This window comes from Ovis canadensis, chromosome 14 (assembly GCF_042477335.2).
Source record: "Ovis canadensis isolate MfBH-ARS-UI-01 breed Bighorn chromosome 14, ARS-UI_OviCan_v2, whole genome shotgun sequence".
Lineage (NCBI taxonomy): Eukaryota > Metazoa > Chordata > Mammalia > Artiodactyla > Bovidae > Ovis > Ovis canadensis.
In genome coordinates, this window is record NC_091258.1 from 18,849,582 (window position 1) to 18,873,520 (window position 23,939).

General features: G+C 47.2%; 1 protein-coding gene across 8 annotated transcripts in view; it reads left to right on the plus strand.

Moving 5' to 3' along the window:
- The window catches only part of WWOX (WW domain containing oxidoreductase), a 914,788-nt gene that overhangs the window by 447,797 nt on the left and 443,052 nt on the right, over nucleotides 1-23,939 (plus strand). For 2 of the 8 annotated variants that reach the window (XM_069549632.1, XM_069549637.1), the window contains 2 exons: nucleotides 12,083-12,212; nucleotides 14,608-15,408. The exons of 2 other annotated variants lie outside the window; for them this stretch is intronic. In XM_069549632.1, the coding sequence (XP_069405733.1) occupies nucleotides 12,083-12,212; nucleotides 14,608-14,738 (261 nt within the window). In that variant the 3' untranslated portion in view covers nucleotides 14,739-15,408. Of the gene's footprint in view, nucleotides 1-12,082; nucleotides 12,213-13,796; nucleotides 15,409-23,939 lie in introns of those variants that run through there. 4 more of the 8 variants (XR_011248523.1, XM_069549634.1, XM_069549636.1 and 1 more) reach the window with 4 other exon arrangements.

Here is a 23,939-nt window from a genome sequence, read left to right on the forward strand (position 1 = left end):
TTTCCCAGCCTGTGATCCCCGGAGGAAACGGGGCCACTTGGCCTTCTGTAGCCCGGGAGGCGGAGCAGAGAAGGGTTCGCGTCCTGCTTTGTTGCTGGTGCTGTTGTTTACTGGTGGCTTGCTCCGTTTTGCTGTTGTGGGGAGGGTGGATGTTGGTGGTGATCTTCTCACCAGGAGGAATCGCGTAGCTCTGGACACTCTTGGGAGGCAGGACTCAAGGGCCAGGCGACTTTGGTGTTCACCTGGTACCAGAGTGTCTCAGCCTCACACTACTGACTTGTGGTTCTGTTAACTCATTGCCATGGGGGCCTTCTTGTGCTTTGTGGGATCTTTACCGGCATCCCAGATCTCTACTCACTTAGACGACAGCAGCCCCCACCTCCCTCCCAAGTCCCGCAAAGCCAAACATTTCTGTGGAGAGTCTCAAACATCCCTTGGCCAGAATCAAGGGGCAGAGTCACCCCTTGTCGAGAACCCTTGCTTCAGGCTCTTCTCCAGAGTATTGATTTTGTTTTAATCCAAGGGAAAGTTTTTATACTCATAGAACAAAGAAAAGTGTTAATAAAACCAAAAAATGATATGAACTTCAACCTTGGTAATGTTCACTATGTGCCAAGCCCCACTCTAAACACTTGGTGTGTGGTTGGTAATTCAGTCCTCACAAGGGTGACGTTCCTGGGCCGATGCTGGCATGACCCTGTTCCCTGTTTCCAATCTCACACCACCCTCTTCCCTCTAAATGCGCGTGTCTTCTCAAGAGGACACCAGTCGTTGGATTTACCCCCACCAGAATCCAGTATGACCTCATTTTAACTTAATTATATCTGCAAAGACCCTACTTCCAGATATAGTCTGAGGTTCCAGGTGGACTTAAATTCTACGGAAATGCTATTTAAGCAAGCACAGGCACACTCAGCCTCTCCACAGTGCAGAGAGGTGACCCGACCACTTAAAGTGCACATGAGCAAGTGCCGAGCTAAGGATTCAGACCACAGTCTGAGCTTGTGACCACTGCACTGGTGACTCCTGGAGCCTGGTCCTCAGCCCAGCGGTGGGCCCCCGCCCCGGGGCGGGGCTTGTTGGGCTTGCAGGTTCTCATGCCCTACCCCGCCCCCACCCCAGACCTCCCAACTCAGAACCACAGGGATGGGATCCAGTGTGTATCAGCCAGCCGTCCAGGGGCTTCTCACGTGCCCTAAGGTTTGAATAGTCTGGCAAAGAGTGCAATGTAAGAAAAATATCTTTCAAGACCTCGTTTTAACCAATTATCAAATGGTTCTTGAGTATAATTATGCATCTCTTACTTCAGAAGGTTGGGCAGGAGAATTCTGTTTATTTGTTTCAAGGGATCTTTTCTCCTAGTTCCCCAGCACCCAAAAGCATCTGAACAAAAATCACACTGATCTGATCTGATCTTTGCCTGTATGAGGATGGAAAGTGCCGAGTCAAAGATAAATTGGGGAAAGTATTTTCATTTGTCTCAGTCTCTTTGCTTATTTAGACGTACAGCCTGACTCTTCTCGGATGTTTATTTCAAGAGAGCAAACCACTGGGCCTCCAGCTCCCTTTCATCAGCTGCCTTCTCCTCCCCAGGGCCTTCCCCACCAGGAACTCAACGCACCGTTTGTGTGTGCAGTACAGTTGCCTCATTTTAGCCTCATTGGCGCATTGTTAATTGACCTTCATCTGTTATTTCACCTCAAGCAAGCACATCGTTCTCCATGGTGACATGGGAGTTCTTCCGTGTGCCAGCGTTTACTCTTTTTAGCAAGTGTTATTATCCTGTTTCGAAGGCCCTTTCCCCCATCTGTTGCCTTTGGTATACTCTGCTTCTTCTTTTTTGTTGGTGTTACTTAATTACAGGTTATATAAAATAAGGCCATCAGCAGGCGGGAGCTTATTACCTTACAGAGAAAGTACTGAGAGCAGATTGGCCACCGCGAACCAACCTCTTACCATGCACTTCTGCACATAGAGGTCCCACATCTGTGGCAGAAACCCCTTCCGTTTATTTGAGGAGGCTTGGAGTGGGCTTGGGGGAAACAGGAGGAAATCAGAGGCACTGATATGCTCCCTGGAGGTGGAGGAGGCCCCTGAGTGTAGGAGGCGACTCCAGATGACTTCTCGGTTTCCAGCGGGAGTGGTCCCGGCTGGAGATTTAGTGATGAACACCCAGAGCCCCCCGCATCTTCTGTCAGATAACTCTCGAAACCAACCAGAGTTTCCAAACCTTGAGAAAGCATTTCCCATCGCTTTGTTCTTATTGCCGCTTGCCACTCCACTCGGGGGAAATAAACACTAAAAGCAATCGAAGCTCATGGTGAAATTTCAAACCCTTTGATAACATTTTAAAAACAAAGTTTTCCTTTGTCCCTCAACCCCCAAGCTCTCTCCAAAAGAAACCACCTATTAAAGGTGTGCTGTGGATTCTTCCAGAAACTTCCTTCACGTTTACCATCAGATACAAATATGTGTGCTATATATATGTGTGTGTGTAGATATATATATATATTTGGTATTGATATGTGTACAGATGCAGATATATGTACAGAATACTAGAGTGGGTAGCCATTTCCTTCTCCAGGGAATCTTCCCAAGCCAGGGATCGAACGTGGGCTCCTGCCCTGCAGGCAGATTCTTTCCTGTCTGAGCCACCATGGAAGCCCATAGATAACGTAGCTTTTTAAAAAGTGCGTGCAGCCAAGAGTGTTGAATGCCGTTTGCTTATTTCCTTGCTGTTTGGGTGTGGTGACGTCTTAGAGCTCATTTGGTTCCCTGCACAGGTAGATTGGCCGCCCGGTGTGCCATGACTGCGTAATAGCCCACCGTATGGGGTCCCGTCATTCGCTCATCCACTCCTCTCTCGACACATGTTGGTTGAGTCTGTTTTGCTTTTCAACACGATTTGCTGATGAGGATGCCTGTGTATGCATTTTACACCACAAGGGCGACTTTCCAGAAGCAGACGCCCTGCAGCACAGGTCGTGAGCATCTTTGACCTGATGGGTTTCATAGGAATTGCCAGTGTCCCTTCGAACAGTGGCACTGATTTCCTCTCTACTGCCTCCCCCGAGGATACGTGTGTCACCCCAGGAATTGTCTCCAGCAGGAGAAGCAGAAGAGAGGGCTGGCTGGATCACAAATGACAGGTCAGCAAGTCAGTAATCAGCACCCTATTTTTAAAAATTTATGTGGTCATCATATTATAAGCAATCTCTTATGAAGCAACCACTTCATAACACCGTGTAGCCCAATCCCCAAGCTTGGCATTTTTTTTCCCCTCCCTTTTCAATACATCACATTGATTTTCTGTATGACTTTATCTGCTTAATACAAAGTGGGATTGAACAGTTATTTGTCTGGATTTGACCATTCCTTATCAAACATTTATGATTTAGCTTTCTCCACGGCGTCTTCTTGTAAGGTGTTTCTTATTTTTATCTTTTTCCGTAAAGGTAGGATTTTGTTGACAGCGCTGTAATAAATCTCTCTTGAAAGAGACAGGTGGCAGAGGGTGGGGAGCGGCTGGGAGCCCTGTGTCTGGGCTGTTTGAGGGAAAGCTTCAAGAAGAAGGGGCAGCACGGGTTGTTTCTGGACCAGCTCAGTTCAGTCGCTCAGTTGTGTCCGACTCTTTGTGACCCCATGAATTGCAGCATGCCAGGCCTCCCTGTCCGTCACCAACTCCCAGAGTTCACTCAGACTCACGTCCATCAAGTCCGTGATGCCATCCAGCCATCTCATCCTCGGTCGTCCCCTTCTCCTCCTGCCCCCAGTCCCTCCCAGTGACAGAGTATTTTCCAATGAGTCAACTCTTCGCATGAGGTGGCCAAAGTACTGGAGTTTCAGCTTCAGCATCATTCCTTCCAAAGAAATCCCAGGGCTGATCTCCTTCAGAATGGACTGGTTGGATCTCCCTGCAGTCCAAGGGACTCTCAAGAGTCTTCTCCAACACCATAGTTCAAAAGCATCAATTCTTCAGGGCTCAGCTTTCTTCATAGTCCAACTCTCACATCCATACATGACCACTGGAAAAACCATAGCCTTGACCAGATGGACCTTTGTTGGCAAAGTAATGTCTCTGCTTTTTAATGTGTTATCTAGGTTGGTCATAATTTTTCTTCCAAGGAGTAAGCGTCTTTTAATTTCCATGGCTGCAGTCACCAGAGTCCTTGTCTAATCCTTAGTAACTGACGTCCCAACTTTGGGGTTTGCGACATACAAGAATTGGGTGCTTCTCCCAGATGGTAAAGCATCTGCCTGCAATGCAGGACTCGGGTTCTGTCCCTGGGTTGAAAGATCCCCTGAAGAAGGGAATAACTACCCACTCCAGTATTCTTGCCTGGAGAATTCCATGGACAGAGGAGCCTGACCAGCTACAATCCATGGGGTCGCAGAGTCAGACACGACTGAGCAGCTGACACGCTCACACACTAGAAGCATGGAAAGATTCTGCTCTGACGATGGATCGTCCGGCTTGTAAGTGAGGCTGGTACGGCCAAGGCCAGATCTTAGAACCACCTGCTGTCTGCGCATAGACTAATGTCCCTGTCAGGGTCAAGGCAGGGTCACAGGCAGTCACTGAAAATCTTGGTCAGAATTTAATCTGCAGACAGGAGATTGGAAAATTGCAGACTGGAAGCGATTTCCTGTTGTTGTGAGGACTCGATGAGTTAGTGCAGATAAAGAGCTCACGGAATGAGGGGTATGTAAATATGGATCATTGCGCCAAGAGTAACACCTCCTCTTATTGTTATTGTCCATATTTTGTTTTTGCTGCTCCAAAACTAGGTGTCTGGCACTGTTGCAGAATCTGGAGATGATAGGTTAAATTAGAGAAAATCTCATTGCTCCTGGAGCTTACGTTTAAAAGTTATAGGGGGAAACAAATACATTAGATTGTTTCACATGGAAATGAAGGAAGAAAAGGAAATTGATAGTGATTGTGTGTGTAGTCAGAGATGGTTTTTGAGGAAGATGATATTTCAACCAAATCCTGTACGGTGACAGCCATGCAGACAGCTTAGAACAGAGAATCCCAACCAGAAGCTCGGCAAGCGCAAAGGTCCTGGGGTACAGATGTGCCTGCCCTGTTCAAGGGACAGAGGGCACCTACTGTGATTGGAGCCGAGTGATAGACGGTGAGATGGAGGAAAATGCTGGATTGTGAAGCCACCACAAGGAGTCTGGCTTTTATCCTAATCATGAGGGGAGTCATTAGAAGTTTAAAAGCAAGAGGGCAACGTGGTTTGATTCACACTTTTGAAAAGAGGTGGTTGCAGTCTGTAGGAGGCAAAAGTAAGGACCAGTCGGGAGGTAGCCCAGGGACCTAAGACGGCAGTGATGGTGACTTAGACGAGGTGAAAGTGAACAGACGGAGGAGGGTGGTTACGCTCAGGATCCATAAACCCACGGAGCTCATTTGAGTGTAATTGTCTGTTGGCCTCTGTCCCGCTGGACCGCAGACCCAAACCCTGCTTGTCCACATCCTGATGCCCAGCGTGGGCTGGCCGCCCAGCAGGCACCCACTGCGTGTTTGCCGCTGCGTGTAGTTGATGGACCACCCATGGAGGAAGGGGCCGCTGGAGCCAAAGCCGCCTGGGCTTCTGGCCCCGGATCCTGAGAACTTCTGCCCGCATCAGGCAGGCTCATGCATGGCCTGTCTCCTGGAATGATGCCTTCAGCCCTGTCCCCTTCCTTTAATGGAAGCTCTGAGCTCGTGAATGATGTTTTCCTCTTAAAATGCGAGCAGCAGAAGAGCCTGTGGTGTCACAACTCCACTCGCAAATATTTTTTCCTTTCCTTTCCCACATGAGCAGGGTGTGTCAACACTGATGCATCTGGGAAGAACAGGCATGTCAGGTGGCCAGCGGAACAGAATCTCAGTCTGAGGATCCATTATGTTCTCCCTGAACGAGGTTAGTTGAGGCTCTCTTTAAATAAAGTGGGATGTTTCTTAATAAATTAGCAGTTAAAAATAGGAAAGTAGGCTCCGAGGGCGAAAAAAAAAAAAAAAAGAAAGTCCCAGGCAACAAGAGCCCAATTCTCAGTGTGTGCGTGCGTGTGAAACGGAATTTGCCAGACATGAATAGGCACTTCCAATGTGACTAGAATGGTCTCTGTCACGTGTCAGCCTAATAGCCCAAACCCCGGTTCAATACAATGAACTCGGGAAGGTTTGCTTAATGAAAGAACCGACGTTTTCTGTTCAGTGGCCGCATTCATCAGCCTGCATCCTGCTCATTACACAACAGAGGGCTGCCAATGGGAATCGGTAGGGTCATCTGTTAGGTAAACGTGATGGGGACAAAAGATAGCCGAGGCCAGGACCCGTGGAGCGTTCCGAGGTGGTCTGGCTACTGGAGGAGGGAGCCCCGGTCGGGGGCAGCGTGTTTCCCAGTTGATGCAAGGGCCTTCGGGATGCTGGGCTGAATTCTAGTGGCGCCCCATCCTGACGTGCGCGTCCCGGGGGACCCTGGCAGGGCATTCTCACTTATCCTCAGCATCTCCCTCTCCATCGCGGCGTCTGTAGGGCTGTTCACAGTGGGTATCACCCTGCGTCTGGGCACAGGGTGCGACTCTCCTTTCCCACCCCCTGACTTGGCTTGGCCGGTGGAATCTGGGTAGAATTGATGTGTCGGCGAGACACACTTTAGGAGGCAGAAACTTTAAGAGCATCACGCATGCTGCACCACACTCTCTGCCACACTGGCCGGCAAGATTTCCAACACCAGCTGCCCTGTTAGAAAAAGGACAAAGGCAAGAGCCTCAACCGACCCAAGATGGCCATGGAGACGTGAATCGTGCTTCTGGACTGTGACCTAAGACACTGAGACACGGGGGCTTGCTTGTTCCAGCACCGCCACCCGATTCACCCTGACTGCTTACACCCCCCGTCAGGCACAGAGGGAGCCCAGGGTGACAGTCAGACCAGGGCGACCGGAGCCCAGAACAGCCAGTCGCTTCTTAACATACCTAGAGTCTATTTTGCAAAGTTGGAATATTGTAATTTACCTTTTAAAAAAAAATCATTTTTAAGATCTATGTATGTCAGTAAATTGCAGTTAGCCTCTAGAGTCATTTGTAGGGGGAGCTGTTGGATGCCCTAAGCAGATTCCTTCTGTGAGTGTGGCTGGAGTCGCTGGAAATTGCAGACAACAGGAGATCTGCTGATTGGCAAGGTCATCTGGGGAAGGGCCATCGCGGAGTAAGGAGCAGGCCCATTAATTCAAGGCAGCAGTGATGGGGCGCTGGTTTACATCAGTCCTATCTACCTCTTACTTAATGGGACTGTTTGGTTGTGTTCTTTCCTGGAGAGATTTGTGATTGAAAGGAGGAGATTTAGAAAGGAGAGATAAAAGTTTGCATTTAATTATCCTGACAGGCAACCTCCTAAGAAGGCTTCCTAAGGGGGCTCCATAGTAAATTCAGACTTAAGTCAGAGGACAACATCTCCAAAAGACAATATTGATGTCCAGGTGGTGACATTTCCATAAAATAAGAGACTTTCAAGGGGCTTGAGGGAAGTCACACTGTGTTTACACAATCTCTAACCCTAAGAACCCCACCCCGCTGGCCAAATTAACATCTGCTTACGTAATTATCACAGGATGTCTTGAGGATAGAATCTGCATGTATTTGTTTCTTTAATTTATTCATCCCTGAGATCATGGTTTCTTCCCTGTTCCTTCTGCCCAGCACTCCACAGGGTCTTCCTTCCCACGAGTGGGGACTGTGGGCTTTCACAAACCGGCCGCAGCTCCCGTCTCCGTAAGGTCCTTGTGGGTGTCAGTGAGAGCTTTATTAACGGGCTCAGCACCGTGAGCAGCAGGCAGTGTGTGCGCTCCCTCTGCCAGCGTGGAGAAGCCACAGCGTGTCCTGCATGTCCGGCGGGCCAGGGTCCGGTGCTGCCTCTGCCGTTCACTTGCTGAGCCGCCCCGATCGCGCCACGTCTGTTCTCAGTGTGCTTCCGTTCCCATAAATTGAGGACAAAAGCAGCACCTTGGCACCTTCCTCCCCTAGTAGACAGGGAGGAGTAGACGAGCTCATGCCGCTGCAGGGTAAGGTCCAGCCCCTGCCACTAAGGAGAATGTCAGCGCGTGCCCTTTCTTACTCCTGTTTCTGTAGACTGAGGCAGGGGTGGGGGCGTGGCCTTTGCCCTGAAACCCCCGCAGCGGGTGGTAGGTACAGCACTTGGCACGTTGTCGACTGCCAGTCCCAGAGAATCTTGGCTCAGTGACTCTGAAACGAGGAGGCATCCAGAGTCCTGACTGGGGCAGCTCCGGGTGGGGTGGGTTCCGGGCTCGGTGTGCTTCTGTGTGACCTGCTATCCGCACAATGGTTGCCCCGAGGTGAGTCTGTGATGGGCTTGGAAGTGGAGACGGGCATGAGCTACTGAAGCAGATGAGACTTGACCTTGATCCTGTTGCCAGAGTTTGAAAGCTGTGTATCTCCGTTTTCCCATCTGTAAAATAGACATAGCAGTATTGCCAGTCTCATCACACAGGGTCGTAGTCAAGGAGCTTTGTGTTAACTGCACAGCCCTGCGCCCGGCACAGTGAGCTCTGGGCACAAAGTCTTCAGTGATCTTAAAAGGAAAGAGATGTTCAGGGTCACTCACTTGGCGGCCGATGGGCCAGGTGCTCAGACTTCAGCTGGTGGTGGGCTAACACTGCAGCACACTTCCTGTGCTAGAATCCATAGCCTCTGCCTTGGAAAATCGTGCAAAAGGGTTTGCTCTCATCCTTAATTAAAAATAGGTTCACAACAGCCAACGCTTTTTAAAAACCTACATCATTGCTTAATACAAACATAATCTGCCATGGAAAGACTTCAGTTTCCCCACTCTTAGGAAGCCCCTCGCACATGCATTTCTTCGTTCTGTTCAGTGGCAAGAGAGCACGACACTGCTGTATGGATTTGCTAGTATCTTCCCTAAGAATCCACGGGTGACCTTGTCTATAAACCTTTGGCATGAAAATTTCAGGTTTCTGCTCCCCACAGCAGACTGTCTTTCTCAAAGCAGAGCCACCTGTCTGTTCTAACAGCATTGTTAGACTTGGGCAGGTTGACATTACTATTTAATGGATTATCTTGATATGAATATGCTTTTCTGGGTCTTATTTTTTCTGTAAAGTGATAATGATGGAAGTAGCAGGATGCTGATCGGAACACCGGTTCCTGCGCTCTCTCGCTCTAGCGGCCTCACTGGAGAGCCTCTCCGTCGTTTCTCACTGTGGCGGTTCCTCTCCATTACACTGAGCCTCCTTGGCCCGTCCTGAAAGCACCCATCGTGCGGCTCTGGAAGCGAAGGTGGCTCAGCAGCTTCTCTTGTGCCGTACGACTGTGTAAGGTGAATGGTGGTGCTGTTCTTACGCATCTGCCGCTTCTAAATCATGTGATCATCTGGTCAGTGGCTGGTGCCCTCAGATCCCCGGTTTCCTCATCCGTCAGTGGAGCTGGGAGATGTCCCCATCTCACTGAGATGCAGCGTCAAGACTCAGATGAGATAGCATACGTAGAGCACACAGCCTGGTCCACCCCAACTATGCAGTAAATAACGACCCTTATCATGGTTGCTATTATTTAGAATGCAAATTTATTTAAGAATGCATAGTCAAGATTCAGTTACCCTCACTGATAAAGAGGAATAAAGGTATAGATTGCAAAATAGAAAATACACAGAAAGATTGCTGGGTATTTTACAGTGGTGAGGTGAGCACACATAGGCACCAAGTTTTCAGGTACCTAAGTTCCTTCCTACTCAGCCCACCCCAGCACGGGTTGGCCTGCAAAGGGGCAGTGGAAGAAATATGATTCCTGATGTCCTACAGGGGAAATAATTCAAGTTTGGATAGTTAAGAGTTAAATGTCACTTTGAGCTCCAGGATCCTGATTGAAAACCATCCCTTCACCCTTTCGCACACCCACCTCTAGGAAAAGTTTAGAGTATTGGCAGGGCAGCAGGTACATTTAAATGACTTTCTTCAAATGGCAGATTTCATGAAGTCAACCACTAGAAGACAAGCCAAAAAGAATTTTTCAGGGAGCTTGGAAATGTCTCTTTCTGTCTCCCCACCTCCATCCCCACCCCATGGTTGAAGGTGATAACTGTGGACTGAAACCTTCCCAAAGACGTGAAAATACAGATTGGGGCATTTATCATAACAACTCAGTGCCCCAGTGTGCCTGTTAACAGAGACTGCTGTAGCCAGGTGTGGTGACCAGAGTATTCATGCACTGGCGAGGCCGCAGTGCATGGGTATGTACTGGTGGCTTGGCTGTTTCTGGAACGTGCGTGCGCTTGTCACCCTCCCGGTTCTGTGGCCGCTCGGGTGTCTGTGTTCTGACAGTAGCGGGACTGTTCGTGCCCCCTGTAAACAGCACAGCTCGAGAAGGCATCCCGTCTGCACACTTCACCTCAACCGCCTGTGATCAGAGGGAGTCCGTTCTACCTCGTGCAATCAGACGTTACCGCTTGCCAACCGAGCAGCCGAACAGGTGCTTCAAATAAAATGGGCCGATGAAACTGTGGAAACCAGAAAGCCACAAAGATCCCCCAGAAGACCATCGCTGGCCCGGAGCGCCCCTATTTCCTGGTCCCACATTTGTACTGATTAGGGCCTGACAGCTCTTGAGTTTCCAATGATAACAGCCATCTGACTTGATCGGAGTTCAGTGGATTTTCACTAAAATAGAATCATCACCTCGGTGATGGATAGAAAAAGTGGAGCAATACATCCTGATAAAGGCTGAGCCTGCCTCCTTCCTCTCCCCAGTGGTGACCTTGGGCAGTCCACGAGAGAGCCAGGCAGAGCCCTGGTCACCGCCGCGCGTCAGGACTCAGAAATATAAGGAGCTTTGAAACCCGTCAGTGGGGTGGATGGGGGAACAGCCAGAGATAGCAATGGATCATGCTTAGAGGGCTCGGAGGGAGGCAGGGGATGCTGAAGGTCAAGGCAGGCACGTCCTCACGGAAAAGATCCAGCCCTCATTTTCATTCACGGGAGGCAGTGGGCCTGCCAGGCGAGATCCGGAGAAGAGTACAATAAAACAGGGATTTCCGGAGCATGTAATTTCTTCTCAGAGGCGCAGGGCTCTAGAGGATAGTGCAGAATGTTCGCTGCCCAAAGCGCCAAAGGGAGCCTCACCCCACCCCACCCCACCCCACCCCAGGCTCTCCCCCTGAATAGCAAGAAGCAGGCTGCACAAGGACCCGCTCAGCCCCTCGAGACACCGCCTCTGTTTTCCAAGTTCTCCAGCCCCGTGAGCTCAGCCGACTGTGAATGTCATGAAAACCCCTGACCATCCTACGGACGCCAGCCCCGGAAAAGAAAAACGCGACCAAAACAGGGTGTCCAGGAAGCTCCCAGGCCACTTGCATCCTCCCCTCACCCCACGTGCTTGATGGGGTGGGGACGAAGCTTCTGGGTGGTTCTTCTGGAAGAGGTTAGACGTTGGCAGGCGCCCATTAGTGTTGGTTACAACTCGCTAAAAGAAAATATTAAAATAAAAATGAGATCATAAATTTGGAGCCACAGTCACCAAGCCTAAAGTGCAAATTGCCAAACAAGTCAAGAGACTCATTAGCATTTTATGTAAATCAGTTATTACTGTTCTCCACTTCCTTAATTATCCATGTTATTTCAATACAACCCCTTCTTTGATGTCCCAATTCTATATTTAAATAGTGCAAGATTTCTATCGTTTCCTCCCGCAGAGGTTTGTGCCATGCAAAAAACATGCCAAGAGCAGCTATTTTAGAGACTACAGGGAAATGTTTAATTGGTTCATCCCATTTGAGTTATGAGGGCGTATTACCGAGCACATAAAATCAGAAACACGGAAAGCACTAGCTTGGAGAAGTTGACTAAAACCGAGAGAGAGAGAGAGAGAGACAGAGAGAGATCACTTGAAATTTCGCCCCCAAGACTTTTTGGGTTCTCCGTGGGAGCTGATTCAAGGGGAAATTTTGCAAACTCCATTGAATTTTGCTAAACGATTGATTTATAATTGAAATATTTGGAAACAAAACCGCAAAGCCCTCTTCCCTTTGGCACAGACTCTTCCTTTTGGTCCGTTACAGGGAGCACAAGAGGACGGAGAGGAGGAGAAGCATGGGCGGATGTGTGAGCAGGGCACGCAGTTCCCACCTTGCTGCTTTTCAGTTCATCTTCAGCGGAAAGGGAGCCGGGGACGTCCCTGGTGGTCCAGAGGTCAGGACTCTGTGTTTCTACTGCAGGGGGCACAGACTTGGTCCCTGGTCCGGGAAGGAAGATCCCGAATGCCTGGAGACGCGGCTGAAAGAATTTGTTTTTAATTAAAAAGAAAGAGGAACTATTGCAAACTTGGAGATCACAAACTTGAAGACCTAGTTTGCTGATGTCTTATTCCCAAAGTTGTCTAGAATTAAGGGGATGGGGGGAGCAGTCTCAGAAATTCCAGCAAGCAATGTCTTGTCACTAATACGTGAGCTTCTGCAGTAACAGTGCAGCCCAGGGGACTTTTAATAGTCACTCTTGGCATCTCCTAAGACTCCATCCGCTTTGCCACTTGCCTGTGTCTTTCTGCCTCTCAGCCTATAACCTATCTTGTTTTTAAATACTTTATTTAAAAATAAAAACAGAGGCTCTTCGAATGTGAGTTGTAACTGAACATAGAGGTAAGTGGGAATTCCCTGGCAGTCCAGTGGTTAGGACTCAGTGCTTTCATGACAGGGGCACAGGTTTGATCCCTGGTTGGGGAGCTAAGATCCTACAAGCTGCATGGCACAGCAGAAGCAAAACAAAACAAACCCCAGAGGTAAATGCATGGAACTTAACTCTAACCATGTACTTTCTGAATAGTCATCATATCTGATACCCACCACCACCCCCTGCCAGGGAAAGAGCATGTCTGAGAGAAAGCCAGTATGATATTGTAGGATTTGATGACTGGTAGATGCCAGTATTCCTGCCTGGAGAATTCCCTGGACAAAAGAGCCTGGTGGGCTACAGTCCATGGGGGTCTCAAAGAGTTGGACGTGACTGAGCTACTAACATATATAGCCTCCAGTTCAAGACCAAGCTGCGTAGCTTGGTTCAAATCTGTCTCAGAGTCTCCCCGCAGTGAAACATGACTGACAGTGTTTGCTGGGAGTTGTCACACACATTAGCATTAATATGTATGTTGACTAAAAAAGATGCACAACGTGAGAGTTGTGAGTTAAGTTTTATTTGGGGCAAAATGAAGCCGCAGCCCAGGAGACAGCACCTCAGATAGCTCTGAGAGATGGCTCCAAAGAGGTAGTGGCCGAAGGTCAGTGGATATGACTTTGCTGAAGGGGGAGTTCAGTGCAGTCAAGCACTTACCTTATAAAAGGTCTTCTGCTAATCGGGAGGAGCTGATGTCACCATGAAGGGATTTAGTGTTTTTCTAGGTATGAGGAACTGCCAGGATTGGGTTCATGAAATCAGTTCCTGAAAATATCTAAGTATATCTAAAGACCGGTTTCCCTGGAGCACAAAGTGCCTCATCTCTGCTGTCTGCCCTGAACTCCTTCAGGGGCTATTGAAGGTCAGCAGCTGCAGCAGCTCGTGACCTGCTCCTTGTAGAGGCAGATGGCAAGCACCCATGCCAAGTGCCGCTCTGTAGTTGACCTGTATGAAGTGGGTGGCATACAGTAGGTGACTGAGTACTAAGCCTGAGCCCCTATGCTAGGGCAGCCACTGTGCCGAATGTTTACATAGATGATTGGATTGAAACAAACACTCAGAACACTCATCAAAATAAGTATGATTACTCCTGTGTATCTTTCACAGAGGAGATTGTTTCTGGTGCTTAGTGGTTTAACCACGGCCGCACGGACAAGCACAGTCACGGGGATCTTCACCCAGAAGTTCTGTAAGCTGGAGCAGTCATTTTAACAAGAACCAGGCACCGAAGTAAGCTTAAAAGAACCGCAGCATTTCTAAGTCCTCCGTCTACTTAAATGAAGAATATTTGTAGAAAACTCATCTCTGTAGACTAAAATGCTTCAAGTCTTTACTCTGACTTACTGGTTATTTATTTAACAAGGACTTTTATGGGGCTTGCCATGTTTCAGGCACTGTCCTGAGCACTTACAACTAGTAACTCATTTAGTCATTTAATAAATATTTATTTTGAGAGCAGACATGAGGTGTTATGGGAGAATTCTACAAAGCCAGGAGTGAGGACCCTTCCTTAGGGCTGGTGATCTTATAAGTCCCTGGGCCCTGGCCCGTGTATATGCCTTTTTTTTTCCCCCTTTTTTTTTTAAAGATAAATTGCATTTTTAAAAACATGATTTTTCTGTTCAAACATATGGCATACTCATTATAGGAAGTTTGGAAAATATAAGAAGTTGTAAGAAAGAAAAAAAAATTAAGGATTTATAATCCTCTACACGTTGTTAGCATCCATCCAAGATTTTAGGGGAAAGAGAAAACGCATGGTCCGGGACCTGGGCTGTCTTCCAGCCTCTCCTTCCCTTTGCTTGTTTAAAGAGTCTCTGAGTCATTGAGAAGTAACTACTCATCATAAAACCTCAGTAACTAGAGGGAGAGCCTGCCAGGGGTTCTAATTCCTGAGCCCCATTTCTTCTTTTTACAGCTCGCTGTCTTCTTCCACGTGGATATGAAAGTCGCATCCACCATGGCCTCGAGTGGGACACTTCTTTGCAGTCCAAAACATACAAACTTGGCGTGCCACCGCTCCCCCCACCCCGCCACCACCAAAAGTAGCCCCCTGCCCCTTCTGCCACTAACCCCCATTTAAATCATGTCCTTTGGACTTTGGTTGCATGGACTATCTCTGCCTTCTGTCTTTACTATTTTCTTTACCCTGGGACTTCCTGTTGTAGAAATCTGATCGCTTATCTGAAAAGCTCCTGTGCACGCACACCGCACCCCCCCACAACCCCCGCCAGTGACTGGTGGGGTTTCATCACCAGAAAAGCACATTGTTCCAACTCTAAAAGTGTGCAGTCTAAAATCATCATCATGTATTTTCATCAGGATGAAATATCGGGCGCTCTGCTCTGTGCAAGGCTTTATTAATGATGTGCTGTCAGCGGCTGGATGTTCTGCATATTTGCATATTAAACAGCTGAGTGAAGAAACATTCTTTTTATTGCTGCAGGGAATAAATCAGTTTAAAGCAAGTTCTCATCATTTATACTCCTTTCAGCTAAGTCTTCTTTTATTGAAATAAATTGTTGAAGTGCTTTTGCTCATTCTTTGAATACTGATGAAATTTACCTTGATAGGACCTCAGGAAAAATAATATTTTCTTAAAGGTGCAGTATTGTTCCATTTCTGAGTATTACTTTAATACATTATTGATAAGATAATTTAGAAATAGCAAGTGAAAAGGGATGAAAAACAGTTTTGAATAAAGAAGGTGTTTCCTCAAGATGATTTTGCAAAATGCACTTTTATTGGTGGAATGTAAGCAAAAAAAAAAGCCCGTAAGCCACAAAAAATGCTTGTTTTTTTAAGTGAACAACCAGCAATTTTTGCATTCAAATCCCAGGGGGCATAGTAATCCATCCATACACAAGGACATGGTGTTTGCCAGATACCAAAATTCACTGACCACTGGGCAGACACACAAGAGGTCCCAGGAAATGTGGATGTTTTCCAGCGTGAATTCCGCCTCCTCTCGGGAGCCGGGTACCGTGGCTGTGACAGGATCCTCACACATGGTTTAGACTCCCGTCGGCTCTTCACTTCCTGTCTCTTCCAGAGGTTGAATGCCTGTGTTCAGATCAACCATGTCCTGAAAACATTAAAATATATATATATATATATATGTATATAAATATGTATATACATATATATATGTATTTTTGGCCTCAAACTTTTAATTCCTTGCCATCACTTCAAAATATGAAATTGAGAAATTTCCCAGAAGAATCCAGATTTCTGGCCTCTCTCATGAGGACAGAGGATCAGACTGTCTGTTGCCGGGTGGCGCGGCGCTGCGTTACTGTCTGTTGCTGGGTGGCGCGGCGCTGCGTGGGACGGGTCCTCCGGGACACCTCCATCCCCACCACTCCCTCCTGTGCTCCAGGAGCATTAGCCTTTGTGACGCCTTCCGAGCATACCTTTTCTCTTGGCAGTGAACTGAGTTATATAAAGTCACTGGGCATTGCCTGGTGTTGAATGAGCACCCAGAAACCATTCAGTTCACTTCAGTTCAGTCGCTCAGTCATGTCCGACTCTTTGTGACCCCATGAATCGCAGCACGCCAGGCCTCCCTGTCCATCACCAACTTCCGGAGTTCACTCAGACTCACGTCCATGGAGTCGGTGATGCCATCCAGCCATCTCATCCTTTGTCGTCCCCTTCTCCTCCTGCCCCCAATCCCTCCCAGCATCAGAGTCTTTTCCAATGAGTCAACTCTTCGCATGAGGTGGCCAAAATACTGGAGCTTCAGCTTTAGCATCATTCCTTCCAAAGAACACCCAGGACTGATCTCCTTCAGAATGGACTGGTTGGATCTCCTTGCAGTCTAAGGGACTCTCAAGAGTCTTCTCCAACACCACAGTTCAAAAGAATTGATTCTTCGGTGCTCAGCTTTCTTCACAGTCCAACTCTCACATCCATACATGACCACTGGAAAAACCATAGCCTTGACTAGACGGACCTTTGTTAACAAAGTAATGTCTCTGCTTTTGAATATGGTATCTAGGTTGGTCATAACTTTTCTTCCAAGGAGTAAGCATCTTTTAATTCCATGGCTGCAGTCACTATCTGCAGTGATTTTGGAGCCCCAAAAAATAAAGTCTGACACTGTTTCTACTGTTTCCCCATCTATTTCCCATGAAGTGATGGGACCGATGCCATGATCTTCGTTTTCTGAATGTTGAACTTTAAGCCAACTTTTTCACTCTCCACTTTCACTTTCATCAAGAGGCTTTTTAGTTCCTTTTCACTTTCTGCCATAAGGGTGGTGTCATCTGCATATCTGAGGTTATTGATATTTCTCCCAGCAATCTTGATTCCAGCTTGTGCTTCTTCCAGCCCAGTGTTTCTCATGATGTACTCTGCATAGAAGTTAAATAAGCAGGGTGACAATATACAGCCTTGACGTACTCCTTTTCCTATTTGGAACCAGTCTGTTGTTCCATGTCCAGTTCTAACTGTTGCTTCCTGACCTGCATATAGGTTTCTCAATAGGCAGGTCAGGTGGTCTGGTAGTCCCATCTCTTTGAGAATTTTCCAGTTTCTTGTGATCCACACAATCAAAGGCTTTGGCATAGTGAGTAAAGCAGAAATAGATGTTTTTGTGGAACTCTCTTGCTTTTTCCATGATCCAGCGGATGTTGGCAATTTGATCTCTGGTTCCTCTGCCTTTTCTAAAACCAGCTTGGACAATAGGGAGTTCACGGTTCACGTATTGCTGAAGCCTGGCTTGGAGAATTTTGAGCATTTACTAGCGTGTGAGATGAGTGCAATTGTGCGGTAGTTTGAGCATTCTTTGGCATTGCCTTTCTTTGGAATTGGAAGGAAAACTGGCCTTTTCCAGTCCTGTGGCCACTGCTGAGTTTTCCTAATTTGCTGGCATATTGAGTGCAGCACTTTCACAGCATCATCTTTCAGATTTCAAATAGCTCAACTGGAATTCCATCACCTCTACTAGCTTTGTTGGTAGTGATGCTTTCTAAGGCCCACTTGACTTCACATTCTAGGATGTCTGGCTCTAGGTGAGTGATCACAGCATTGTGATTATCTGGGTCATGAAGATCTTTCTCGTACAGTTCTTCTCTGTATTCTTGCCACCTCTTCTTAATATCTTCTGCTTCTGTTAGGTCCGTACCATTTCTGTCCTGTATCAAGCCCATCTTTGCATGAAATGTTCCCTTGGTATCTCTGATTTTCTTGAAGAGATCTCTAGTCTTTCCCATTCTGTTGTTTGCCTCTATTTCTTTGCATTGATCACTGAGGAAGGCTTTCTTATCTCTCCTTGCTATTCTTTGGAACACTGCATTCAGATGCTGATATCTTTCCCTTTCTCCTTTGCTTTTCACTTCTCTTCTTTTCACAGCTATATGTAAGACTTCCTCAGACAGCCATTTTGATTTTTTGCATTTCTTTTCCATGGGGATGGTCTTGATCCCTGTCTCCTGTACAATATCAGGAACCTCCATCCATAATTCATCAGGCACTCTATCTCTCAGATCTAGGCCCTTAAATCTATTTCTCACTTCCACTGTATAATCATAAGGGATTTGATTTAGGTCATACCTGAATGGTCTAGTGGTTTTGCCTAGTTTCTTCAATTTAAGTCTGAATTTGGCAATAAGGAGTTCATGATCTGAGCCACAGTCAGCTCCTGGTCTTGTTTTTGTTGACTGTATAGAGCTTCTCCATCTTTGGCTGCAAAGAATATAATCAATCTGATTTCGGTGTTGACCATCTGGTGATGTCCATGTGTAGAGGCTTCTCTTGTGTTGTTGGAAGAGGGTGTTTGCTGTGACCAGTGCATTTTCTTGGCAAAACTCTATTAGTCTTTGCCCTGCTTCATTCCGCATTCCAAGGCCAAATTTGCCTGTTACTCCAGGTGTTTCTTGACTTCCTACTTTTGCATTCCAGTCACCTATAATGAAAAGGATATCTTTTTTGGGTGTTAGTTCTAAAAGGTCTGGTAACAGGTCTTCATAGAAGCATTCAACTTCAACTTCTTCAGAGTTACTGGTTGGAGCATAGGCTTGGATAACTGTGATATTAAATGGTTTACCTTGGAAACGAACGGAGATCATTTGTCGTTTTTGAGATTGCATGCAAGTACTGCATTTCAGACTCTTTTGTTGACCATGATGGCTACTCCATTTCTTCTGAGAGATTCCTGCCTGCAGTAGTAGATATAATGGTCATCTGAGTTAAATTCACCCATTCCAGTCCATTTTAGTTCGCTGATTCCTAGAATGTGCCGTTCACCCTTGCCATCTCTTTTTTGACCACTTCCAATTTGCCTTGATTCATGGACCTGACATTCCAGGTTCCTATGCAGTATTGCTCTTTACAGCATCAGACCTTGCTTCTATCACCAGTCACATCCACAGCTGGGTATTGTTTTTGCTTTGGCTCCATCCCTTCATTCTTTCTGGAGTTATTTCTCCACTGATCTCCAGTAGCATATTGGGCACCTACTGACCTGGGGAGTTCCTCTTTCAGTGTCCTATCATTTTGCCTTTTCATCCTGTTCATGGGGTTCTCAAGGCAAGAATACTGAAGTGGTTTGCCATTCCCTTCTCCAGTGGACCACATTCTGTCAGACCTCTCCACTATGACCCGCCCGTCTTGGGTGGCCCCATGGGCATGGCTTAGTTTCATTGAGTTAGACAAGGCTGTGGTCCTAGTGTGATTAGATTGACTAGTTTTCTGTGAGTATGATTTCAGTGTGTCTGCCATCTGATGCCCGCTTGCAACACCTACCGTCTTATTTGGGTTTCTCTCACCTTGGATGTGGGGTGTCTCTTCACGGCTGCTCCAGCAAAGTGCCGCCGCTGCCCCTTGGCTTGGACGAGGGGTATCTCCTTACCGCCACCTCTCCTGACCTTGAACATGGAGTAGCTCCTCTAGGCCCTCCTGTGCCCACGCAGCCCCCGCTCCTTGAACGAAAGCATTCAGTTCAGTTCAGTCGCTCAGTCGTGTCCGACTCTTTGCGACCCCATGAAGCGCAGCATGCCAGGCCTCCCTGTCCATCACCAAGTCCTGGAGTTCACTCAGACTCATGTCCATCGAGTCAGTGATGCCATCCAGCCATCTCATCCTCTGTCGTCCCCTTCTCCTCCTGCCCCCAATCCCTCCCAGCATCAGAGTCTTTTCCAATGAGTCCACTCTTCTCATGAGGTGTCCAAAGTACTGGAGCTTCAGCTTTAGCATCATTCCTTCCAAAGAAATCTGAGGGCTGATCAGAATGGACTGGTTGGATCTCTTTGCAGTCCAAAAGACTCAAGAGTCTTCTCCAACACCATGAAAGCATTAGCTGGCCTTAAAAATAGATGTGGACTTCAAATCTCAGCTTAGTCAATGAAATAAGTGTATTCTTTCTTGTATTATATAGCTTTCTGAATATAAAACCAAGCATTTCTTTAGCTTGCAATTTTTATTTTCCAAAATTCAATTTATTTCTAGGGTATAGCCCTCTCAGCTTCTTTAAAACTGTTTGGATATCCCTTTTGGGACAGTCCATGGAGTCGCAACGAGCTGGACATGACTGAGTGACTTCACTTTCACTTTCTAGTGGTCCCATAGTTAAGACTTCTCCTTCCATTGCAGGGCCTGCAGGTTTGATCCTTGGTCAGGTAGCTAAATCCCATATGCTTTGGGGCAGAAAAATTAAACAGTGGCAATGTTGAAACAAATTCAGTTAAGACAAAAGTCTTTTAAAAAATCATGTTTTCACAATTTCCATCCCTGACTGTTGTGTTCTTCTTCATTTACTCATTTGCAGCCCCGTGGACTGCAGCACACCAGGCCTCCCTGTCCATCACCAGCTCCCGCAGTCCACTCAGACTCCTGTCCATCAAGTTGGTGATGCCATCCAGCCACCTCATCCTCTGTCATCCCCTTCTCCTCCTGCCCTCAGTCTTTCCCAGCCTCAGGGTCTTTTCCAATGAATCCACACGTCTCATCAGGTGGCCAAGACTACCTGGTTTAAAATGGCAAACATTTTTCTGAATTTTTCCCTTCTCGCATCTTCCCCACTTCCATTTTCTCTGTAGCGTGCATCTCCGGCCTGTGTCCATCTGAGGGACAGTGTTTCTCTGCTGTATCTTTTCATTTGGTACTTGTCTCGCCCCCTTCCCCTGCTAGCAGGTGACATCGTTAAGGCCCAGGGTGTTGTCTTTTTTGGTTTCTGTCATGTCCTGAGTACCCGGACCCCTGCCAGCCACTTAGTAGATGCAATGATTGTTAACTGAGTAAATGACTGAGTGAGTGAAGGCCTGCCTGGCTGGATTTGCTTATTACAGATAGGCCTCCGTCTCTCTAGAAATTCAGTTCAACAGGTATTTGAGCACCTGTTGTGAGTAGGGCCACGTGCTGGCTGTAGCATTGAAGAGCAAGTCAGATGTGGCAGACATTTGAAACTTGGGAAGCAAGTCCAGGCCAAGGGTCTGTGCCAAAACCATGTTGGTTGTCTGTAGAACTAGGCTGCACATCTGTGACCTGGTGTAGGCTTAGATTAGGGTCTGTAAAATACTAAAAACAGGAAATGACATGTAGACTCGGAGACCGAAGTCCTTTGAATAAGATGAGATCCAGGGTAGGCCTAAAGGAGGATCAGGATTTGAATGAGGGCTAAAATAGATGGGGAAACAGTGGAAACAGTGACTGACTTTATTTTGGGGGCCTCCAAAATCATTGCAGATGATGCTTGCAGCCATGAAATTAAAAGATGCTTGCTCCTTGGAATAAAAGCTGTGACCATCCTAGCTAGACAGCATATTAAAAAGCAGAGACATTACTTTGCCAACCAAGATCCATTTGGTCAAAGCTATGGTTTTCCCAGTAGTCATGCATGGATGTGAGAGTTGGACTATGAAGAAAGATGAGCACCTAAGAATGGAGGCTTTTGAACTGTGGTGTTGGAGAAGACTCTTGAGAGTCTGTTGGACTGCAAGGAGATCCAGCCAGTCCATCCTAAAGGAAGTCAGTCTTGAATATTCATTGGAAGGACTGATGTTGAAAGTGAAACTCCAATACTTTGGCCACCTGATATGAAGAACTGACTCATTTGAAAAGACCCTGATGCTGGGAAAGATTTAGCGTAGGAGAAGGCGATGACAGAGGATGAGATGGCTGGATGGCATCACCGACTCAATGGACATGAGTTTGAGTGAACTCTGGGAGTTGGTGATAGACAAGGATGCTTGGTGTGCTGCAGTCCGTGGGGCTGCAAAAGTCGGACACGACTGAGCGACTGAACTGAACTAAAAAGGAGGAGTGACTGGAAACTCATGGTTTCCCCAGACCCTCTTGCGGGTAAGGCATAGGGTCAAGTGTTCAGAGCGGTTCCAAGAAGAGTTCTTGCTCTTCTCTTTTTACTCCGGAGATCAGTGAGGCTCAGAGGGGGCCATCCACCTTCCCGGGATGGCATGGCACATTTGGGCACAGTGGGCCCAGCCTGCAAAGTCTAGACCTTTCCCCCCTGAACCACACTGCTTCCCACAGACGGAAGATGAGAGACCATGGATGGAGGCCAGGTCTGCACTGTGTTCCTGGAATCTCCTTGATGCCACCGGATGAAATTAACTGGCCAGAGGGACCAGCATCTCGAACGCAGGGAAGGATTAGGCAGGATTGTGTCTCCTGCTGGCCTGTTGCTGTGTGTACAGACGTGGAGGTTTCTTATCAGTGCCTGGGATCCTAGGATCCATTTCTCATCATGGCAGTGGTGAGGTCAGGAGTACAGGGCAACCTTCAGAGAACACCAGGAGTGAGTACAGTATTGGTATAGGCTTTTTTAAATATTCTTTTTGTTCAGTCTTAAAAGAAACAGTAAAAAGCTCCTTTTCCTGTTTCTCTGCCAGGAGTAGTGTTATTTCCATCTAAATAATTTGTGACAGGAGCTTCTTATTTTTAAGTGGAAAATGCACATTTAATAGAAGGAGAATAATGTCTGAACATCCGCTCATTGGCAGCTGCCAAGAGAATTCCAGTGCTGGTTGTTGCCCATAGAATGTGATGCTCAAATGCAGCTTTATTCAGGGGTCACCTGCTCTGTGCCCTTGCCTTTGCTGGGGCAAAGCTCTGAATGGTGCTCCCCATACCCATGTAACCTATGGCAGCTGGGTGCTTTCGGGCCTTGGAAATCTGGAATCAGAGCAGACCTGCATTAGAATGCCAGCCCCACCGCTGACTGGCTGTGAGAGTTTGGGCTCATTGTTTTGCCTCCGTAAGCCTCAGTTTTGCCATCTGCAAAATGGACATAATGTTAGCCTCTGCCCTCAGAAGCTTTGTGTGAAGTTTAGGTAAGACAAGGCATCTAGCACTGGGCTATCCAACACCAAAAAAATTTCCATTGGCCACTCAGAACCATCTCATTTTAAATTAATTAAAATTTAAAATTAAGTTTCTCAGGCATACATATCAAGCGCTCAGGAGCCACACATGTTACATAGCACAGATGGAGACCATTTCCATCACCGCAGAAAGTTCTCTAGGCCAGCCCTGGGCTAGTCCTCTTAGCTCAGCATCTGGTAGAGAGGACACTGTGTTGGTCCTTAATTTTATCTCTCACTCCTCTTTAAGGAAATAAAGAAGATGTTTTACATACTTGAATCAGAGTCCTTGTAATCATGACTTCAATAATTTAAGGTTAGCAGCATACAAGAATCCCTGCATAAAGGTGGAAGGAAGGAAGCAGTACAGACAGGAGTCTGTGAGGACACAGGAGGGTTTGAAGGTTCCAAATCCTGCTCCCAGGAGAGTCCCGCTTTATAGGTGGTAACCTGATTAGCCAGAGCCTGGCTCCTCGTTAATTACCCAAAGTGGACGGGACAGTTTCCAACACTCAGCACAACCTTTTCATGTTGACTCTGCCATTTCCGGTTTGGCTTGAAAAGTTGCTAAGTCGGTGCTTCTTCTCTTAAGCTCTGGTTGGCATGAGAGTCCCCCGGAGGGCTTGTTAAAACCCAGTTCTTGGGTCTCACCGCCACTCCCCCACCCCCACCCCCCCGCAACAGTGCCCCTGACTGTCTTGGTTTAGGCTGGGACCCAGGACTGGGTGTTTCTCGACATTCTCAGACAAGGCTGATAGTCCCAGCCCTGGACCATGCTTGAAACAGCTATTTTTCAGGCCTCTGTTACTTTCTTCTTCTTCTTTTTTTTTTTTGTAAAGAAACATTCTTTGAGCTCTTATTGTGAGAACTGAAAAAATGAATATATGTAAAGTCCACAGCCAATGAAATTACAGAAACTTAGCCAAGAGGA